This window comes from Manis javanica, chromosome 8 (genome assembly GCF_040802235.1).
Source record: "Manis javanica isolate MJ-LG chromosome 8, MJ_LKY, whole genome shotgun sequence".
Classification (NCBI taxonomy): Eukaryota; Metazoa; Chordata; class Mammalia; order Pholidota; family Manidae; genus Manis; species Manis javanica.
The window spans coordinates 98,684,297-98,705,104 of NC_133163.1; the positions used below are offsets into that span (position 1 = coordinate 98,684,297).

General features: G+C 35.8%; 1 protein-coding gene across 4 annotated transcripts in view; it reads right to left on the reverse strand.

Moving 5' to 3' along the window:
* CEP152 (centrosomal protein 152) overlaps positions 1-20,808 on the reverse strand; it is an 85,510-nt gene that overhangs the window by 28,472 nt on the left and 36,230 nt on the right. For all 4 annotated transcript variants that reach the window (XM_073211776.1, XM_073211774.1, XM_073211775.1 and 1 more), the window contains 5 exons: positions 11,472-11,676; positions 4,465-4,593; positions 3,745-3,854; positions 2,873-3,001; positions 2,605-2,740 (listed from right to left, as the gene is read on the reverse strand). In XM_073211776.1, coding sequence (XP_073067877.1) covers positions 2,605-2,740; positions 2,873-3,001; positions 3,745-3,854; positions 4,465-4,593; positions 11,472-11,676 — 709 coding nt within the window. The remainder of the gene's footprint in view (positions 1-2,604; positions 2,741-2,872; positions 3,002-3,744; positions 3,855-4,464; positions 4,594-11,471; positions 11,677-20,808) is intronic.

The following is a 20,808-nucleotide window of genomic DNA, read 5'->3' on the forward strand; positions in this document are numbered from 1 at the left end:
TTGGTCACCTGTGTCACCATCCAGCAAGTTATCCCAGATCATTCACATGGTGACAGTCACAGGGTTCCCAAGAGTATCCAGCTTGCAAGCCTCAGTGCAAAACTGCTTTTTAAGCCTCTTTTTGCATAATGTTTATTAATTATGCCAAAGTAAGTGATATGGCCAAGATCAGATTCCAGAGATGAGCGGCACACTACCTCTCACTGAGGACAGCTAAAAAGTCACATTGCAGGGGCATGCATTTAGGGAGGGGGAAGGTGTGTGACTATTTTTGCAATACACCACAGTGAGGAAAACTTTGCTTCTCTCTCTTTACAGAGGAAAAATAATAGATTTATTGGGCATAGGAGTCTGCCATCTGAACATACTGCAGGAATATCTAATTCAAAAAGTTTTATCATTAAAGGGAAAGCTGTATTGGGTAGTTTTAAAACATTTAAACTTGTTTTGCATGCCTCTGATGGCAAAACAATTCCAAGAACTGAGTTAGCATTTATTACAATTGTATTAATGTGTATATAGGAATGGGCATGTTCTCATCTTTGCCTTGTGGCCTCCACTGATAACTACCGACTCTGAAGGTTCTGTGTCCATGACATTTTTCCCATTCTCTGAACAAGCTAGGTTAACTTTTGAGGCAAGTTCCGTGTTAATAAAAGTTTTAAAATGTGGAATTGAGCTCCCTTTTAACCCACAGCCTGACTCATCAAGTGTGTCAGACAAGGGCACATACGAAACAGGGAAATACACGCCAGGATTCTTGGTGGTGTCTGCCTTATAAATTCTGTTTCCAGACTAGTTCCAGCCTAATGGTCAACTGCAGGAAAATGGCTCATGCTCTGCAGAGAAGTTTCTACTGTATGAATGTGAAAACACTACCTAGGAAAACAGATGGCATATGTTGGCCTACCTCTGGAGGACATGAAAAGATTACATAAAATCTCAAATTTAAAGAGTGCTTACTGATTGGCTTTTAATGACTACTAAGCTTTCTAGGGCTTTTATAAATCTGAATGAAAAACTAAACAATTCCCAGAGAAGGAAGGACTTAAACTTCTAATACCCTCAGTACACTGGACATTTCAGTGCGGGGTGGATAGCTTCAAAGGGAAAGCAAAGGCAATTTTTTAGGCTGATTGATCTATACATGTGTTGAAGATTTATAGAACTGTGCACCAAAAGAAAAAGTTAACTTCATTGTATGACATTTTAAAAATTTTAAAGAAAATTAACATCTAAGGTTTTCTGGGAGGGCTAAAGAGCAGTTCTAGCTTTCCTTCTTGCCTCAGTGCACAAGCATTCATGAGCCAAACTATCAGTCAGTAGGAGCTATTAACTGCAACTGACGGATTGTATGAGATCCAGTTTTACAGCCAAATTAATTCTTTTAAAAGTACCAGAAAATATATTCCTGAAAAGAATGACCTCTTTGAGAGAGCTACTCTTACGTTCCTGCCAGTTTACATATTTAAAAAGAAAGAAAGAAAGAGAAAAGAGAACCACACTAGAGATCTTCTCCCTATTTAAAATTGCTGAAACATTACTGAAAGTTTAGTCCTTCATTCTTTAGGTAATTTAAGATCCCTTCTAGCTTTCATGCTGCCAGCACTAAAATATCTCCTTTTAGAAATTCTTTTTTTCACCAGATGAAATGTATACATGGCATGTGTTTTTACCATATTAATCTATTCAAAAATAATCAACATAGTAGAAGAACTGAATGCCTCGCCTGCTCTTTACTCTTCTTTTGAAGTCTGTCGTAGCAATAGCTTGCTTTAATGTAACTTATTCAGAAACCTCTGTATAGAATATTTATTCAAGCCTTTAAAAATATTTTCTGATCTTGATGCAGGTGGCTTTCAAGCTGTGGTCTGCAGGCCGGTCCACAGTGGAAGGGAGAGTCAGACGTGTGTGTGGATGACCCTCCGGCCAGAGCAGGGAAGAAGAGAGGAGGGGCAACCGTTCACATGTGACTTCACTCCTGGATACTCACCAAAGGCGACCTGGAGGGCCCGGGCAGGAGTAAAGCGTATACTGCAATTCATAAGCCCCTCCAGCTTCTCTGCAAACTGAGAGCTTCCCTCGAAGAGGTCCCACTCACACTGTGACCTTGCTCCTTACAGCTGCATGTCACTACCTTCTCCACCCATGAGACCCAAGTTCAAACTCCTGCCCTTCTCCCCAGGAGAATAAAATGGCACTTAGATACTGGGAGAGAAGTGGGTCAGAGGAATATGTTTCTGAGGGAGTATTTTGTGCTTTCAGTGTTCACAGGACTATGCAGAGCCACCTAAGCAGCCAACAAACGACTGCAAGAGATCTCTGGGTTTCAAACTCAAAGTGACTTGGGACCACTCTTGCTTATTTTTAGAACTCTTTCTATAAGGACGAAACACTTTCTTCCATATAGATGCCTTCTACTAAGGTTTTAATAATCATTTCAGTTATTAGTTTCAATATTTATTCGCTATATGATGATACAGCCCAGAGTAAAGAGGTTCCACATATGTCTTCCCCATTTCACAAGGGAACAAGGGTGTTGGTTTCAATGACAACAGCAAGGACAGAGAAATGAAGGAAACATGACATGAGCTTGTACTGTACCTTCTTCTCCTGAGCCTGCTGTTCCTTTTCAATGGTCCTCCTGAGAGTCAGTTCTATATTATCCTTCTCCCTGCACACTTCCAGGTAACATTCTTGCACAGCAGCCATCTCTTTATTCATCTTATCTAAGTCAGACCTTGGATACACAAAACCAGCAACTAAATGAACACAAAAAAATACAAGGACTGCAGAACAAACAATGTTCCTCTCAACCATGGAATAGAGAATGTTGCCTCTATGGCTCAAAGGGCAGCTAAACTCCCCTCACCTAAGCTGCAGGCGAGTCCCCTCATACACCTCAAAGAGCTGCTGCTTCTCCAAAGCATGCTTTGCTAACAGGCTTTCACGTATTTGGGCTTTCATGGCTTCATGGTGCTGCTGGTAAGTCCTCTCACACCTAGAAACAGACAGTGAACAGCAGAAATCTATGGCAGTGCCCGGCAATGCTAGAAACACTAAGGTGGACTGGTTTCCCTTCCCTCCTCCCCACTTGTTCCCTCTAATGCAGATTATAATTAAGGTCAGCTTCTTTTTTTCCCCAACTGTAAGTGTAGTAATAATTAATTTTCAATAGATGACCATCTGAGGATCTTCAAAATTTTCTTTCTTCAAATGTTTCCAGAGAAGAATTAAACTTAAATGTGAGAATGCCCCAGTTCTTCAGAGTTATGTGTTGAGGGCTTCTGTTTATAAAAAATTAATTGAAGTGATAGAAGGTATAGTTCCAAAATTCCAAGTCATCTATAATATTAAACGCAAACACTAGCAGTACCCCACACAAGTTATGTTCCAAGAGTCTGTTTCCAAGTTTATGGCTTGGTATTTAGAAGACATATTCCGTCCCACAGATTTTTTCCTTATAAAGAATAACTTCCCAGACTAGCCTTTAAAGAAAACCATTAAGCTATCCTACTTCAATGAACTGCATTTTGGACGGAGTTACAGAACCCAACTCACTACATAATATCATTTATATGAAAAATGCATTCCAAATTCTAATTTGAGAAGCTAGGGAGACATCTCCTCCAAATCCAAGATCTCAACAGGGAAGATTCACTCTATCGTTTCTCTTGAATCTTTTTTGGGGGGAGCAGGGGAAGGGAGCCCAGAGGCAGGCATCAGGCTTCTGTTGGATGTTACCTATCCACAGCTTCTTGTTTATCATGGTCAAAATCTTGTACCATTTGTCTCATTTGATTACATAAACCTTGATTGGCATGTCTCAGTTTTTCTTCAGTTTCTTTAAGTTCCTAGATACAAAAGAATAAAGTGTTTAGAGGAAATAAACATCATTTTTCACTGGTAAGTCTGATCTCATTTTTTAGCATCTTCTGTATTTTATCACTACCCTATATAACATTGTTTGAAGTAGTAACATGTTTATAATTCTACAAGAATCTCTTCATGCCTTAAAAGAGTAATATTCATTTATTTGACAAGTAGCCTTCTGGCAGGACTAAAAGTTAAAATTTTGTATTTATTTTGAAATGCATGAAAACATTGAACCAGAGAAGCATTGGCTTACTAATGCCTAAAAATAAGTCTTAGAATTCAATAATCTTCACAACTGTATACATAGCAAGGTTTTACTTTTTGGCCAACAGCTGGCCAGGCAAGAAAGAACACCTCCACTAGCCATGCTATTATAGACAGGAAACTGTAATTACAAACTTACCTTCTAATGGAACTACTACCCCCTGACCTGTAGGAAAGGGAAATCACTGGAATCTTTAATCACCTACTAAATATATATGTATACTAACGCACACTGTCTCTATGTTTTTCAAAAGTCTATTATATCCTTTGAACTTAATGAAGCCATGGAAATTCTTACAAAATAGAGGAAATGTTTTTAATCACCTGATTTTGTTGTCGCAAAACTTGAATTTCATTTTTAAGTTGCAGAATATCATCTTTGACAGTCATATCAGAGGTAGAAGAGTCAGGCCATAACTGATTAGTTGGTTTTTCTGAAATATCTGTTTTGGTCTAAATGATAAAAAGAAATCAAGTGTTTTAGGTTTTTAAAAAATTCTAAGTACTAGTTTTGAAATAATTCCATCGTGAAAGAGAAAATACAAGAACAGCACAAATAATTCCCATATACCTTTTACACATCATCCCCAAATACAACCACAGTACAATTCTCAAAACCAGACAATGAAAAAAAAAAAAACAGACAATGAACTAGGATGCAATACTATTAACTAATCTACAGACCTCATGCACAATTTTCCAGCCTTGCTCTGATGTCCTTACTCTGGCTCGGGATCCAATCTGTAATCCCACTGGCATTTAGTTGCCATGTGTCATCAGTCTCCACCAGTCCAGGTCAGTTCTTCAGCCTTTGTCTTCAAACCCATGACATTTTTGAAAACTACTAACCAGTTATTTCGCAGGATGTCCCTTAAGTTGGGTTTTGTGATGTTACGTCATTATTAAATTCAGGTTATACATTTTTGGCATGAATGGTACTGAAGGGATGTGTGTGCTTTTCAGGAGACATCATGTCTCACCACTGGAGATGATCAATTGATGAAGGTAGTGTCTGCAGGTACCACGATTGTAAAGTTACTATTTTTCCACTTATAATTAATAATATGTATCTTATGAGAAGATACTGTGAGATAATGCACATTCTCTATTTTCTGTCATACTTTCTCCCACTAAGCTTAGCATCTATGCTGTATCTATACTTATTATTATTATTAACTCATAGATATATATTTTATTCAGTAAGTACAATTTTTAAGACTCATGATAGGCTTTGGAAAATTATTTCCAGAAGTTGTACAAGTGTACTGCCAGGTAGTGCATAAGAATCTGTCCAACTCTCTTCACCTCTAATGGCGTTGACTGTCTTTAAACAGTCATTGTATTTGATGGGGAAAAGGATATCTAACAATGGCTTTCTTTTGCATTTCCTGTATTGCCATCTTAAGGAACCTCTTACATGCCCTCCATTGTTTGCTTTTCATTTCTCATATTTGTGTATATGACTGCGTTTTCCTCTTACCGTCTGTTTTCCTTATCTATTTTATGAGTTATTTATTCATTGAGGGGGTCACAGAGATTTTGGAAAATTCTCTGTTTTATTTGACTTGTTGGTTTATGTATTTACCTCAACTCTGAACTCTCTTCCACAATGTTTACAAAATATCCTATACCAAGGTTCATTCTACTCATGGATGGGGACACACAGGTATGTGTATCTTATTCCTATGTGGGGTGACAGACACCAAGGCTTTGGCTAGGTCTTCCAATTTATAGAGTTCACTTCCTTCAGAGGGAGACTGCTCTGGTTGTTGACTTTCCCCTTTCTACTTGCCATCATTTTTCAGAAGCTAGCTCAGCCAGAAGAGGGGAAAGCTAAGAATAGCTACTCTGTTAGCTTCTCTCCAGATTTGAGAGTAGTAATGAGATGTTAAAGGATTTTACTGCCTCATTCAAATGTCTTTCCTTTTTTTAACTTGATCTCCACCTTTTAAAGTTTATGATATTCATTTATGCTTCCCTCCCCACTGGTGAGTTTTTATTACTAGGAATAAAAGTAATATCATACTGATATACTGAAAATGACTTTCATGACTAGTTATTACATTCAGTTTTGACATATTATTGCACACACAGGAACTAGATACTTGTACTTGTCAGCACAAAATCCTCATGATAATCTTTAAAAAAGAAAAAGACCACTTGAATATCACAACATTTCTAAAAGTGGGATACATCTTCAATGAAACATATAAATGTATGAAAAATCCATCTAAAAGTATGGAAGCCATCTTCAAGAAAACAAGACATAATACACCAATTCTCAGACTATCTTCCTAATTTCTATGTCTAAAAAGATTCTAGCTAGGAACTTTATAAGTTGGCTATTGAACATTACCTGTCAAGTACCTGTCAAGTACCTTTGAGTCAGAGTATGGCTTTAACCACAACTTGTAGTAAGGTAACAATCTCTATTGAGTATCAGACACAGACAGGCCTCTGTGTTTTCACTTATGATGCTTACAAAAAGTTCAGTGTAGATGTGGGCTCTGACTGTTAGTATGCCTTTACCACATCCTAAGGCCTTTACCACATTCTACCTTATTGGCTCTGTTGTTCAATTGCAATGAATAGCACAGTATTTGATCCACTCCCAATTATCACATAGTGCTATGTATGGGTAGACTCCTAATCATGGATTAGCTTAGAAATGTCATAAAGCGGTATTCCTAGGAGTAGTTATATGACATGAAAACAAAAAAAGACCTGCGTAATGATTTTAAGTTGTTCAGCATAAGATGGACATAAACAAGCATAAAATGTACTTACTGTAAGGTGTATATAAAGCAGTAACTATATCAATATTTTAAAAATAATCATAAAAGGAACATGCCAAGTAAGACAACATAGTAAATATTTTTGCGGACCTTGTTCATACTTAGAAAAGTTTTAAGGGAGACTTGATGGCCTAGTTCTCTTTAAAAAGATATACAGGGAAGTTTGATATGTTCTTTCCCTTAACATTCCTATAGCAAGCAGAGAAATGTGATTTTACTTTGTTAACATCAGTATTTAATGCCAGCTATAATCATTCTGAAAGCTGATATTGAGACATATGTTTTTGGCCTTATTAAAGATTTCAGTAAGATTGAGGTTGTGTAATATAGACTTCTATTCACATGTCTTACCCTCTAGTTACTGCTTATTTGCTACATCCTCTTATACAGTTCTAGTCAAGGCTGAAATGTCCCTTCCCAACTTCTCTCCTGGATTTACCTTTGAGGACAGAGATCAAATGTTCCTTCCTCTAAGATTTCACAAAGGCTGCCTTACCACCCCACTCCCGCACTCAACTCTGGTTAATTATCCCTCTTAATAGCACCATTTAACTATTACCCAAAGTTATAAATGTCTATTTTCTTGTAGCTCTTTACTGTTGAATATGGTAGCCATTAACCACATATGGTTATTGAGCACTTGAAACATGTCTTGCCCAGATTGGAAGTGCCTTAAGTAGAAAATATATGCCAGATTTCAAGGACTTAGCACACACACACAATATGCAAACCATCTCATTAGTAATTTTATATTGATTATATTGAAAAGATAGTATTTCAAATTTATTGGTTTAAATAAAAGAGATTATTAAAATTAATTTCACCAAATACCTCCAATAGTACTACTAGAAGACTTTAAATTATATATGTGGCTCTACTGTATTTCTATTGGATAAATCCTATTCTAGAGTCAGTTCCTTCAAGGTATGGCCATCGTTTCTTTCCAGTGAATCCCACAAGATCTTGCAAAGAGCAGCTTTAAAAAAAAAAAGCTTAAACTGGAATGATTTTTGCTTTTCTTCCACATACCTCCCAACCATGCTTTCTGAATTTACAGACTAAATAGAAAACCCCCATAAGAAACGATGTGAGAAGAGGCAAAGGCAAAGTTTGAGGGTATCCATGGGCTAATTAGATGACTGTGAATTTGAAGGTTCATTAAAAAAAAACACCGGTTGGTTAAATTACTACTTCCTCTCCCTTCCCCCATCTAGGATGTGGATCATTATGTGCACCAATTCAACAAATATTTACTGAGCAAATATGCAGAAATTTATCAAGACCATACTCCCAAGGAACTCCCATAGAGCAAGTTTAAACAAAATAGATATAAACAGTAAGGGCTGAAGTCACACTTTTAAGAAAAATTGAATGTAGACTGCTGAAAAATCATGATGGCAAAAAGGTAGCTAGACAAAAAGAGTATTTGAAGATGAGAGAGCTCCCTTCAATCTATTAATCAACCAGACTACAGTGGCAAATGGAAAGGTTAAAAAAAACATAAGGGACAGCCACCATCAACTGTCACACATGTGAAAAGTGTTTCTGTAGAACAAATGCCACTACTTATTTCAATATGAAACAAAGCAAGCAGCGTGATACCTGTGCTAAGGCTCAGACTCAAAACAAGGTTCCCACTCTCCTAAATCTCAGGTACTCACCCCAAAATGCTTAAAATAATCAACTCTAATCCAACACAAATTGAGACAAGTGTCCATTACGATTCTTTTTAAGAAACATGGGAACAAGACAGCTTGAGTTAAAGATGTGAAATGTGCTGGGGGAAGATGGTTCTTCCTCATTTGGTTATTGACATTGAAATCAATCTTGTACTCATTAAATAGAGTTCCTTCAGAAGGAACCAGACTGGGCAGGGTTTTTAACAGTGAAAATACACTATTATTTCTGGAAGATAAGTTAGACACAATTAAGATTCCATCATAAGCACCACAGAACATCTTACATACTTTGCTTTAATAGGACTATTTTGATGAACACAATCCCTAGTTTAAAGGATCAAGAAATACTAAACAGGCCAAAAAAAGGAAGTAAAATATTTTTTCTATCCAGGAAGAAAAGGAATATACTACCTACATTCATTTCCTCCCTTCCCTTTCCTTCTAGGGATTATTTTCCATTGGAATGGTAGACGGGTTGGGTTTGGACATATGGAAGAGCAAAATGAGCTGCTGTGAAGGGAGGGCAAAGAACTCTGTGAGGGTGTGGTCTTGGGGAAATAACCTTGACTTAGTACCTATTTATTAGTCAAGTGTTTCAGTTTAAGTTTGCCTAAAGACTGACTGTAACCTCACAAATTCCTCCAGTTTCATTTCCTCATCTGTAAAGTAAGGGGACTAACTGAAGGATATAAGGTAGATTTCACTAATTGACATAACCTGATTCTGTGCCTTCCCCCCCATAATACCACCACTATATAATTATCTTCTTTATGCAGAATGACTCCTGCTGTAGAAACACAGACCAGAGAAATCTCACAGACAAAATGCTAAAGAACTTCACTGTCAATTTAACTCAATTTCAGAGCTCTGTTAGTACAAGCCAATCTTGAGGAAATGCAGACACTTTGTTATGTACGATGTTCCCTTGGATTTGTGGTAAAGGAATTTTTCCTAATTGGCATCTCATTAACTAGATGCCAAGGATAACCAGAGAATATATTCCTTTGCATGGCATTTCCTTCTTTAAACTTTACTTCTAAAAAAAGTCAAATGCTTCGAAAGGTTTAACTTAACTACGAAAATTGTAAGCATTTTCTTGATTAAGGCTTTTAAAAATGGCTTTTTTAAGCAGTTACTGTGTGCTGACCTCCAATGAGTTCTGCACAGTGGTATAGAGGGCATGTCAAAGTGTGGGCAAAGGGTCTGTTTGTTTCTATGCAGAAGATCAAGGCCTAGCTTGAATACCCAGAAAATGAACTAAGATACGATATGAGGAGGAGCTTCCGGCATCAGCACTCTCTGGAGGACTTGTGCTGGGGGATGATCATCAAAAAGCCTCCACAGGGATCTGAACAATGCTGCGGTTGTGGCTGCATCCAGCCCATCGTCTCCTGGACTTGCCATAGGAATGAGGAGGGAGATGTCTAGGCTGGCATGTGCATACAGTGAGACAACGAATTTGACCGGATCTGTACTGTTGGAACTCAACCAGGAGTTGGGAGGGGTGCAAGTTGTAGCACTCCAAAATCTCATGACTATAGACTATCTACGGTTAAAAGAACATATGGGATGTGAACAGATCCCAGAAATGGGCTGCTTTAATTTGTCTGATTGTTCAAGTACAGTTGGACAATATCCACCATATCATAGATAAATTTTCGCAAATGCTTAGGGTGTCTAAATGGTTTTCTTGGCTTCACTGGAGATGGATGGTAATTATAGATTTGCTTTGTTTATGTCACCGTATTCCTATTATGTTAATATGTGTGTGCAAATTAGTTAGTAGTTTAAAACCTATACATACTTAAGGTACTCTACAAGAAGATATGTCAAAGAAATAATCAATCCTCCCATGTTTCCTTCCATATGCTACCTCTATAGCTTTTCTTCTTCCTTCCTAATTACAACCCTTAAATAGAATTCGTGCCTCATATCGAAGTTACCGAGTATCATAATTCCTCCAGGTGGTAAAGATACCTCGAGACAAGTGCTGGGCATAGAAGCCACAGGGCATAAATGTGCAAAGAAGTAAAAAGCTAACCTTTTCAAACAATATGGCTTCTCTCTCACTTACCAACTTTACATTTCCCTGTATGGCCCCGGAAGATGGCTGGTTAGCCAGAGACGGGTAAGATTCCTCAAGGGAGGAACAACCTAAGACAGGCACAGTCGCATGGGGGCCATCAGGTGAGAATTTGGGGATCAACAGAGGTGAGGCTCAGAACCTCACCCCCCCTGCTTTGAGAGAAATCTTCTGCATCCGTGGATGTCTTGCTGCCCTTGTCTAGCCTGGATTAATACTTAGTCCATAGGCACACACCTGATCATCTGATCATCTACATTTGCCCTCTTACAGCACTAAACTATGTTTTCTACCTTTATCTTGCATCTACCTACCACTTCAGCATTTTATTAAAAATAAAAATAATAATAATAATAGAGGGAGAAATGTGGGATCAACGTATAAATCAAGTACAAAAATCAAATGAATATTCGTATTTGACCTGATTGTTTATGGGTCATAATGCGTGATCAAAACCGAAAGTTTCTGTGATGAATGCCCTTGTACTGTTCACCATGTAAGAATTTATTCACTATGTAAGAATTCGTTCACCATGTAAGAACTTGTTCATTATGCTTCAGAAGATTGGAGACTGACGAGAATTAGGCTTGAGATGGATTAATGATTGTACATTGAGCATTGACCCCCCCTATACTGAATTTTATTGTTGTTAACAACCATTTGATCAATAAATATGAGAGATGCCCTCTCAAAGAAAAAAAATGAATAAATAAATAAATAAAATAAAATAAAAATTTTTTTAAATGGCTTTTTAACTGTACAAACTCTACGAACCTCAACCTTGATGTTTCTTTCATTCTTCTCCACATGTTGGAGATCCTCAATTTCCTTACGACAGCCTTTGAGGTCATTTTGTAGCTGACACACCAGGTGACGCTTCAGCGAGTTGCTACCCAGCAAACGCTGCACTTCCCCTTGCAGCTTCAGAATGACCTCATCTTTGGAAAGCTCCTGGTCTGGGTCTTCATTCTGCACAATGCTAAAGGAAAATTAGCATATTTAAGATTAAATCAAGTAACACATCAAGCATGGTTACTCGTTAAAAGCAACTAACTGCAGTGGTGACCACGTTTGTAAACTATACAACTATATGCTAGTATTTCAGAAATAATCTTAAGCTTCATCATATACAAGGGTATCACCTTTGCTACATCCCCATATTCAGAAATAAGTTTATTCACAGGAAGCTCATTCTTAAGCTTATTGCAGCTGCCTCACTGAAAGGAGTTCAACCATGTGAACTTCAATAGCACATGCATTTTTAGTTTGGTAAACTGCATGTTGTAAATGCATGTCCTTCATGACTCCAAGAGAAACATGACAAAAATAAAAGAGGAAATGAACAGTAAAACACTAGTTATTCCAACCAACGATTTCTGTATCTCTTTCACTAAAACATAAGTCTGGGTAGATTGCTGGGCAATTGGGGAAAAAATAACAAAAATAAAAGCCATGCCAATTTTATCCCAACTTCGGTTTCAATAAATTTCAAAACAGGAATGAGAATTTCTTCTGCTCACCATAACAGAGTAAAAAGACCAGATTTGTCTTCCTGCCTTAAAGCACTAGAAAACCAGGTCATCTACATGAAGCAATAGTTTTCAATCATTAGATAGGCAGCCCAGCTAAGTGATTCCTGAGAGAAGGAAGACCAACAAGGTGAGCCCCAGATGCTGCAGCATTCAGCCTGTATAGCCCAGGGAGAGGAAACCCAAAGAAAGCCCAACAGTCTCACTGAGTTGCAGAGTTCAGTTTGGGGAGACCAAATAGTTACAATTGGAGGGGAGAAATACTGTGAGAAAGGTGGCTTCAGAGTTCTGAAGATCCCTGAATCCATGTATACATGTATGCGAGGCCAGGGAAAGTGCCACAGGAAAAGGATAGGACTGGGAATATTTTGTGCTTCAACGAACCATAATGGAAAGACCTCCAAATTCACAGACCATCAAACATTGCCTTGATAATGGGGCCAAATTAGTCCCAGATTAAAGGCTGCTCTAAATCTAATGTAACAAAGCCTATAAAGAAGCCCTGGAAGGACCAAATGGATTCCAGATAACTTAAGTGTGTCACAGAAGAGATGAACAATATTTTTAAAAATACAATGAAATCCAATGCGTTAGACATAAAACTCAAAATGTTCAGCATCCAATCGAAATTTACCAGGCATGCAAATAAGCAGGGAAGAAAATCTGAACCAAACCAGGAGAAAAATTAATCAACAGAAACTGAGCCAGCAATGATTCAGGCAGCATTATATTGGAAATGAATGAAAAGATAGGATTTCTCAATAGCAAAATAAAAACTTAAAAGAACCAAATATAAATTTTATTGTTGAAAAATACAATATTTGAAAGTTTTTTTTAAAAAAAAGTTCTCACTGGACAGGCTCAACAAAATAGAGATGACAGAGTAAAGAATGAAGAATGGGTGAATGTAAAAATAGTTCAGCAGCAATTTTCTAATATGGTAACAGGAAAAAAAAGTTGAAAAAAAAAATGACCAGTGTCTCAGGGAACCGTGAGACAATATATAAAGATTTCAGAGGAGACCTAAAAGGGGAGGAGAAAGAGAGAGGGCTAGAAAAGACATCTGAAGGAATAATGGTCAACATTTTCATAAATTGGTAAAAGACAATAAATTTACATTTTCAAGAAACTCAGTGAACCCTGAATGAGAAAAACTAAAAGAAAAAATACACTTAAACACGTCATAATCAAGGTGCTGAAAACTAAAGACAAAGGAGAAAAAAGTCTTGAAAACAGCAAAAGAAAAACTACACTAATTTTCCTATTGGAACAATGGCTTAAATAACAATAGATTTCTCTTCAGAAACCGCGGAGGCCAGAGACAATGAAAGAACATGTCTTTAAAATGATGAAAAAAATATCAGTTGATCCAGAATTCTATAATCAGCAAACATAAGGACATTTTCATATAAGGAAAATTAGCAGTAAAAATGCTAAGGAAATGTTAAAAGAAACTCTTCAAGCTAAAGGGAAATGATATCTATATAAGAGAAATCTCTACACTGAAAACTACAAAAAAATTACTGAGAGAAATTGAAGAAGATCTAAACAAAAGGAGAGGTATAGCAAGCATATTCAGACAGGAAGACTCAATTTCTCTTCTTTCCTCAGCTTTCATTGAGCTGTGATTAACAAATAGCAATTTCTTAAGAGGTCAATTCTCCCTAAATTGACCTGTATTCAACACAGTCCCAATTAAAATTCCAGCAGACTTTTTAGTAGAAATTGACAAGATAATCATAAAACTTATTTTGAACCACAATGGACTTAGAATAGTCAAAACAATTCTGAAAACAAAGTTGAAGGATTTGTCCAACCCATCTCAAGGCTTACTATAAAACAGCTACAGAGTCAAGACTGTTATTAGCAAAAAGGTCAGTGGAACAGAATGGAGTACAGAAATGGGCCCACAAATGTATGGTTGATTGATTATTAACAAAGATATCAAGGCAATTCAATGGGGAAAGAAGTTTTCTGACAAGTGGTATTAGATCAACTGGATATTGTTATGACAAAAATGAACTTCAATCCTTATCTCACACCATACTACAAAACTAACTCAATGGATCATAGATATATATGTAAAAGCTAAAACTAAGCTTCTAAAAATCATGATTGAAAATTTTTGTCATATTGAGTTATAAGACATAAACATCATGATCTATAAGATAATTGATAATTTGAATTCATAAAATCTTAAACTTTTGCTTTCCAAAAAATGCCATAAGAAAATGACATAATCTTGCATGTAAAAAATTCTAAGTAATCCACTAGAAACTATTTGAACTAATTAACAAGTTAAGCAATGTGGCAGGTAAGATCAGTATATGAAGTCAATCTTATTCCTGTACACTAGTAACAAACTACCTGCAAATATATTAAGGAAATAAATCAGCAAAAAAGAATACCTAGGAGTAAACTTAACAAAAAAAAGTATATGACTAGTATATGACTGAAAACCACAAAACTATAAAAATACATGTCTGGTACACTGCAAGAAATTTAAAAAGACCTAAATAAATGGAAGTAGACTGTGTGTCCAGGGATTGGAACACAATATTGTTAAGGAGGCAATACTCCCCCAAACTGATCTATGGATTTCATGCAACCCCTATCAAAATCACAACTGGGTTTCTTTACAGAAATTGACAAATTGATCATTTAATTCATATGGAAAGGCAAGACACTAGAATAGTTAAAGCAATCTTGAGAAAGAACAAAGTTGGGAGACTCACACTTTCCAATTTTAAAACTTACCGCAGAGCTACAGCAATCAAGTCAGTGTGGTACTGGCATAAGGACAGATATTTAGATCAGTGGAATAGAATTGAGAGCCCAGAAATGAACCCCTACATTTACAGTCAACTGACTTCAACAATGGTGCCAAAGCAATTTAATGGGGAACAGCTTTTTCAACAAATATTTGAAACTGGGACAACTGGATATCTACATGCAAAAGAATGAAATTAGCCCCCTACCTCACATCATATATGCAAATTAATTCAAAATGGACCCAAGACCTAATGTAAGAGACGAAACTGTCAGAAGAAAAATAAGTTAAATCTTCAGGACCCTATGGTTTCTTATATACAAAAAGCACGGCAACCAAAGAAAAAAGCAAAAGTTGGACTTCATAAATTAAATACTTTTTACATTAAAGGATGCTATCAAGTAAGTGAAAAGACAACCCACAAAATAGGAGAAAATATCTGTAAATCATATATCCAGATGGGGAACTTGTATTTGGAATATGTAAAGAACTCCTAAAACTAAGCATTTAAAAGATAATCCAATTTTAAGATGGCAAAAATACTTGGATAGACAATTTTCCAAAGAAGATACACAAATGGCCAATGACACATGAAAAGATGTTCAACATAATTAGCCAATAAATCAAAACCACATCACTAGCAAATCAAAACCACAATGAGAAACCATTCCATATCCACCAGGAGGGCTATAATGTTAAAAAATGTAAAATAGCAAGTGTTGGTGAGGATATGAGGAAATTCAAACATTGCTGATAGGAATACAAAATGGTGTAGCCACTTTTGAAGACAGTATGACCATTTTTCAAAATGCTAAACATAAAGTTACCACATGACATAGCAATTCTACTCCTCAATACATATCTAAGAGAAATGAAAACATGTCTACAGAAAATTTGTACACAAATGTTCATAACAGCTTAATTCATAATAGCCAAAAAGTAGAAATCCAAATATTTATCAGCTGATGAATGAATAAGTAAAATGTGGTATATTCATATAATATAATATTATTTGGCTATAAAATGGGATGAAGTACTGATACTTGCTATAATGTGAATGAACATTGAAAGCATTATGCTAAGTGAAAGAAGCCAATCGCAAAAGACCACATATCATATGATTCTGTTTATGTGAAATGTACAGAACAGGCAAATCCATAGAGACAGAAAGTAGACTAGTGATTGCCTGGAGCTGTGAGGACAGGAAGGGGTAATGAGGAATGACTGGTGATAGGTACTGGGTTTGTTTTGGGGGATGCTGAAATGTTCTAAAATTAGATTGTGGTAATGGTTGCACAATTCTGTGAATGCACTAAACACCACTGAACTATATGCTTCAAGTAGGTTTATTTTCTGGTATTTGAAATATATCTCAATAAAGCTGTAGAAGAAAAAATAACACCTAATGTATGAATGCCCTTTATATAAAGACAAACCTGATCTACAGTGTTTAGATATGAATGAAAGATAACAACAATAAAACCAGAAAATTATATCTTTAACAGTTAAGATAGTAGTTAACCTCAAGGTTCTGACTAGAAGGAGGAACAGAGTGTTTACTTCTTGACCTGGGTAATGATTGTTCCATGAGGATTCAGTTTAAAATAATTCATTAAGCTATACATTTATGTTTCATGCACTTCTCTTTATTATGTTATATTTCACAATTCTACAAGGTTTATGAAGTAAAATAAAACTATAAAAAGTAGTAGAAAAACACCATCCAGAAATCATAAGGGAACAGAGTAATGGATGTAACTATGTAAAAATTTTAAACAGGAAAGTGGTAACTCTCACCCTGGCTGGAGCACAGAGAAATGGGTACTGTCACATGATATGGGTAATAATGCCAGCTCAGCAACATGTATCAAAAACCTCAAATATGTGCATACTTTTTAGCAAAGACATTCACCCACATCATAAGGAAATAAAATATGAATAAAGACTAAACTACAAGGTGTTTATAATAATAACACTATTACTTCTAATAAAATTTAAATACAAGTATAATAAAATTATTACTAACTATAGTTCATTCATATCCATGAGTAAATATATACAATATATACTGACATGTAAAGATTTCAGAATGTACTAAAAGACACATTATAAATAGTATTTTCAATATGATTTTTATCTTTCAGAAACATACGAAACAGATAATGTGTAACTTACATACCAAAATGTAACTTGTGATTTTATTCATGGTAGTTGAAGTAAGATTATGGCTGCTTTTGATTTTCTTCTGTTTTTTTTAATATGTATTTTCTAATTTTTCCATAAGAAAGGAGAAAGTTATTTTTATAAGAAATAGTTGATAATATATACCCTTTAATCTGATGTGATGAAAATGGAACCTCATATCTGTTATCTTCCTCCTCAAAACCCATAAGAAAAATATGATATGAGGAAAACATCAAATTCCAAGAGGGGCTTCCTTTAAAATACTTGACTATTTCTCAAACTGTCAAGTTTATCGAAAACAAGGAAAGTCAAGATAACCTAAGGAAACAAGACTCTTAAATGTAATGTGGTGTCCTGGATACAATCTGGGAACAGAAAAAAGACATCAAGTGGAAACTAAGGACATCTACGGGCTATGGGCATCAGTTAATAATAATGTATCCATATTAGTTCATTAACTGTAACAAAGGTTAAGATGATGTAAGATGTTAATAAGGGAAACTATATGGGAAATTTTATACTGTATTAATTTTTCTGTAAATCTATATTTTTCTGTAAATTGTTCTAAAAAAACTAAAAACCTATTTGAAAAAAATAAATAGCACCTGAGTCAAAAAAATTTTACTGTTTTTCAACTTCAGATGATTTTGAGTGGAATGTTAGAATATATATATAATTATGTATATACATACACACACATATATACAGAGGATGAACAAAATATTAAGTTTTTTAACATTATAAAGAGCTCCTTGCAATATACTATGTATTTATCAATATACACAACTTTCATGTTATATAATGTAAATATCATATGCACAGATCTCATCTATTTAAACCACCACTTCTACTTCTACAGAAAAGAAATAGAAGATATAAATATAAGAAATAGAAATATAATTGCATAAGAAATAGCAAATATATTACATCTTCCTGTGCTGTAAGATGTGGTGAACTAATTTTTAGAACACTTACTTTGTTCAGTTAACAAATACGCATCCCTAATTTCTTTTCTTACTGAATGCTGACCACTGAAATAGCACATCATGTACTCCTAGAGAGAGCCAAGTCAGAGAGCAGAGAAAGCGCTTGCTAAAATAATTTTCTCTTCTTTCCCAAAAGGGAAAAAGTCAGCAGTGGTGACCAGTCCTGCATAAGGCTCACTCCTGAGCCCTGTGGAAGTCAGTTCCCCTAAGTCCAAATAAACTGTAGTCCCTTACGAAGCCTGCTGAGAAGACTGAAGGGAAAAAGCATTCCACTTGTTAAATGTTTATTGTTTGAGCTTCACAGCCAACTATAATAAGGGAGAAGGGAAGCTGTCTGCAAGCTGCATGCAGATTTAGCTACTCAAATGCCATGAATGTGAAATAGAACACTGAGGCTAAACCTTTAAAATTTACTAGGCGGGTAGCTTGAAGGGAAGTGGGAATTGGGAATTGGAGCTGCTAGTATTTGGGTCAGTGACTTGAAAGCTGCTCAAGTCAACAAAGAACTTAAATTCTCAAATGCTGGGAAATCTGCTTCTTTCTCTTGTTCAAAGAATCACAATCCAGCAGAGGAAAGGTACAAATCTCTCTCTCCTCTATCTCTTCTCATTTTGATCTATGAATAAATATTTTTACTTTTTCCTCAAAGCCAATTTCTTATCTACTAAACTGGTGATGAGCCGAATGACTATTAGCTAAATCTTTCTTCATTTATCCAGCCTTCAGGCAGGTCTAGCTGAACTTCAGTGACCAACCACTGTGTGCCTAGTTATTCTTTACTTTTCCAGTTGAGCGTGGCCGGCACTCCTTTTACTACAATTGTGATGGGATTGCTCAGATTTGTTATCTATAGGAATGTGCTTTAAATTAGTGTCGAATTTTATGATGTTTACTAATAGGGCAAAAGTAGAATACATTTTAGTAGACGTAGACATCATGAAGTCTACTTGAAAAGATAAACACATATATACACATATATATTAACATTTATATGTCTATTATATATAGATAATAGACATATACTGTATATAAGTATATTATTTACCCAATTCCCAGGATAATTGTGGCACAAAATAAAATAAAATAATGACAAGATGGCGACAAATCTTTTTTGGCATGAACTAAATCTTTAATCCTCTAAAATAAAAGACATAAAGAAGAATGAAGTCTAAGGGGAACAGGATGACTGTCATGTAAATGCGAACCAACAGATTTACATGACAGCAAAGTTTTGGGTTCAAGTACTGGTTCTAGTGTTAATGGTCTGTCTTATTGAGCAAAAGAATTCAGCTCTTTGAGCTCTGGTTTTCCCAAATCTAAAATGATAATATGGATTCAACATTCCCCCCAAGTTGAGATGAGGATCAAGAACTGTGTATAAAGTATATGTTGAACTAAAAGTGGATTAATACAAAAAATACATTAGTGATATATTTTAAGCAATCATTTATTAAATACTAATAGCTATGAGTGATGAAGTACCTAGTATGTACAAGAACATATTATTACATGAGGCCCTTTATGTTCATTATTTTAATCCTCACTTTAACCCACAAGGGATAAGCTATAATCTACTTAACAGAAAAAGCCTGATAAGAAAACATTCAGAAATGAAAAACTTGCCCAAGGTCATAACACTAATGATAAATGGCAAAACTATGATTCAAAAGAAAATATGGATCTAAAGAACTTGTTCTTTCCACTAGTCCCTTACAATTAAGCTGGCATTAACAGGATTATTAATTAAATGAGGCATTCACAGAAGTAAATTTTCCAGATGACTCCATTTTAACTTTGAAATTTTATGTAAATCTGGGTAAAAAATATAATGCACACATCCTTTTTTGCTTTAATTAACCAGCCAAACTAAGGCTTTCTTCAACAGCTCAGGATCATGACTGTGGCCATCCTGTTTGGATCTCAGCTCCATCTACTTGTGTTCCTATAATGTTCCCTTGCTAAGACCGGGCTGCCTGGCTAAAGCACTGGTAGAACCTCTCCTAACAGTCTCCCCCAACCACTCTGTGGTCAGTCAGGAAATTAGGTAACTCATGGGGTACAAACAAATCTAAGTGAATGTGACCCTGGGATAAAAGCTTGAAAGTGTCCTCTATTAAATACATCCCATAATCTAGTTCTACTATTTACTTCTTTGCTTCCTTCTGGAGTACAGCTGTGATCTGTCAAGATGATAGTCCAGATAAACGGAGTCTAGCTAAACTAAATTAACATCTTGTTTTACAGTATCACCCTGTCGCTTCACATTTCAGTTTCCTGAATCTTATCTTACTGCTCTGAAAATGAAATCACAGTAATAAACTACCTTTTAAAACCTATTGTAGAGCAAATCTTTTAGGAGATTTATATATTTGTATTTAATTGTGTGATACCTGAAACACAACAGGTAGCAAACGCTCTCACTAAACAATAATGAAGGTAGAACAGTCTTTAACTATAAACTGGATGGCGGTAGTGTGAGCCAAATGCATTCAAGAAAAGCCTTCCTTAAACCTGAATGCAGTCTCTTCCAAATACCTCATCCTTCCTCCTTACCCCAGACCAATAGAAGGAATGGGTAAATGCTCCTTTGTCCATCAGGCACAACACAGCATAAAGCACTTAGTTGGTTACAAGTATGTCTC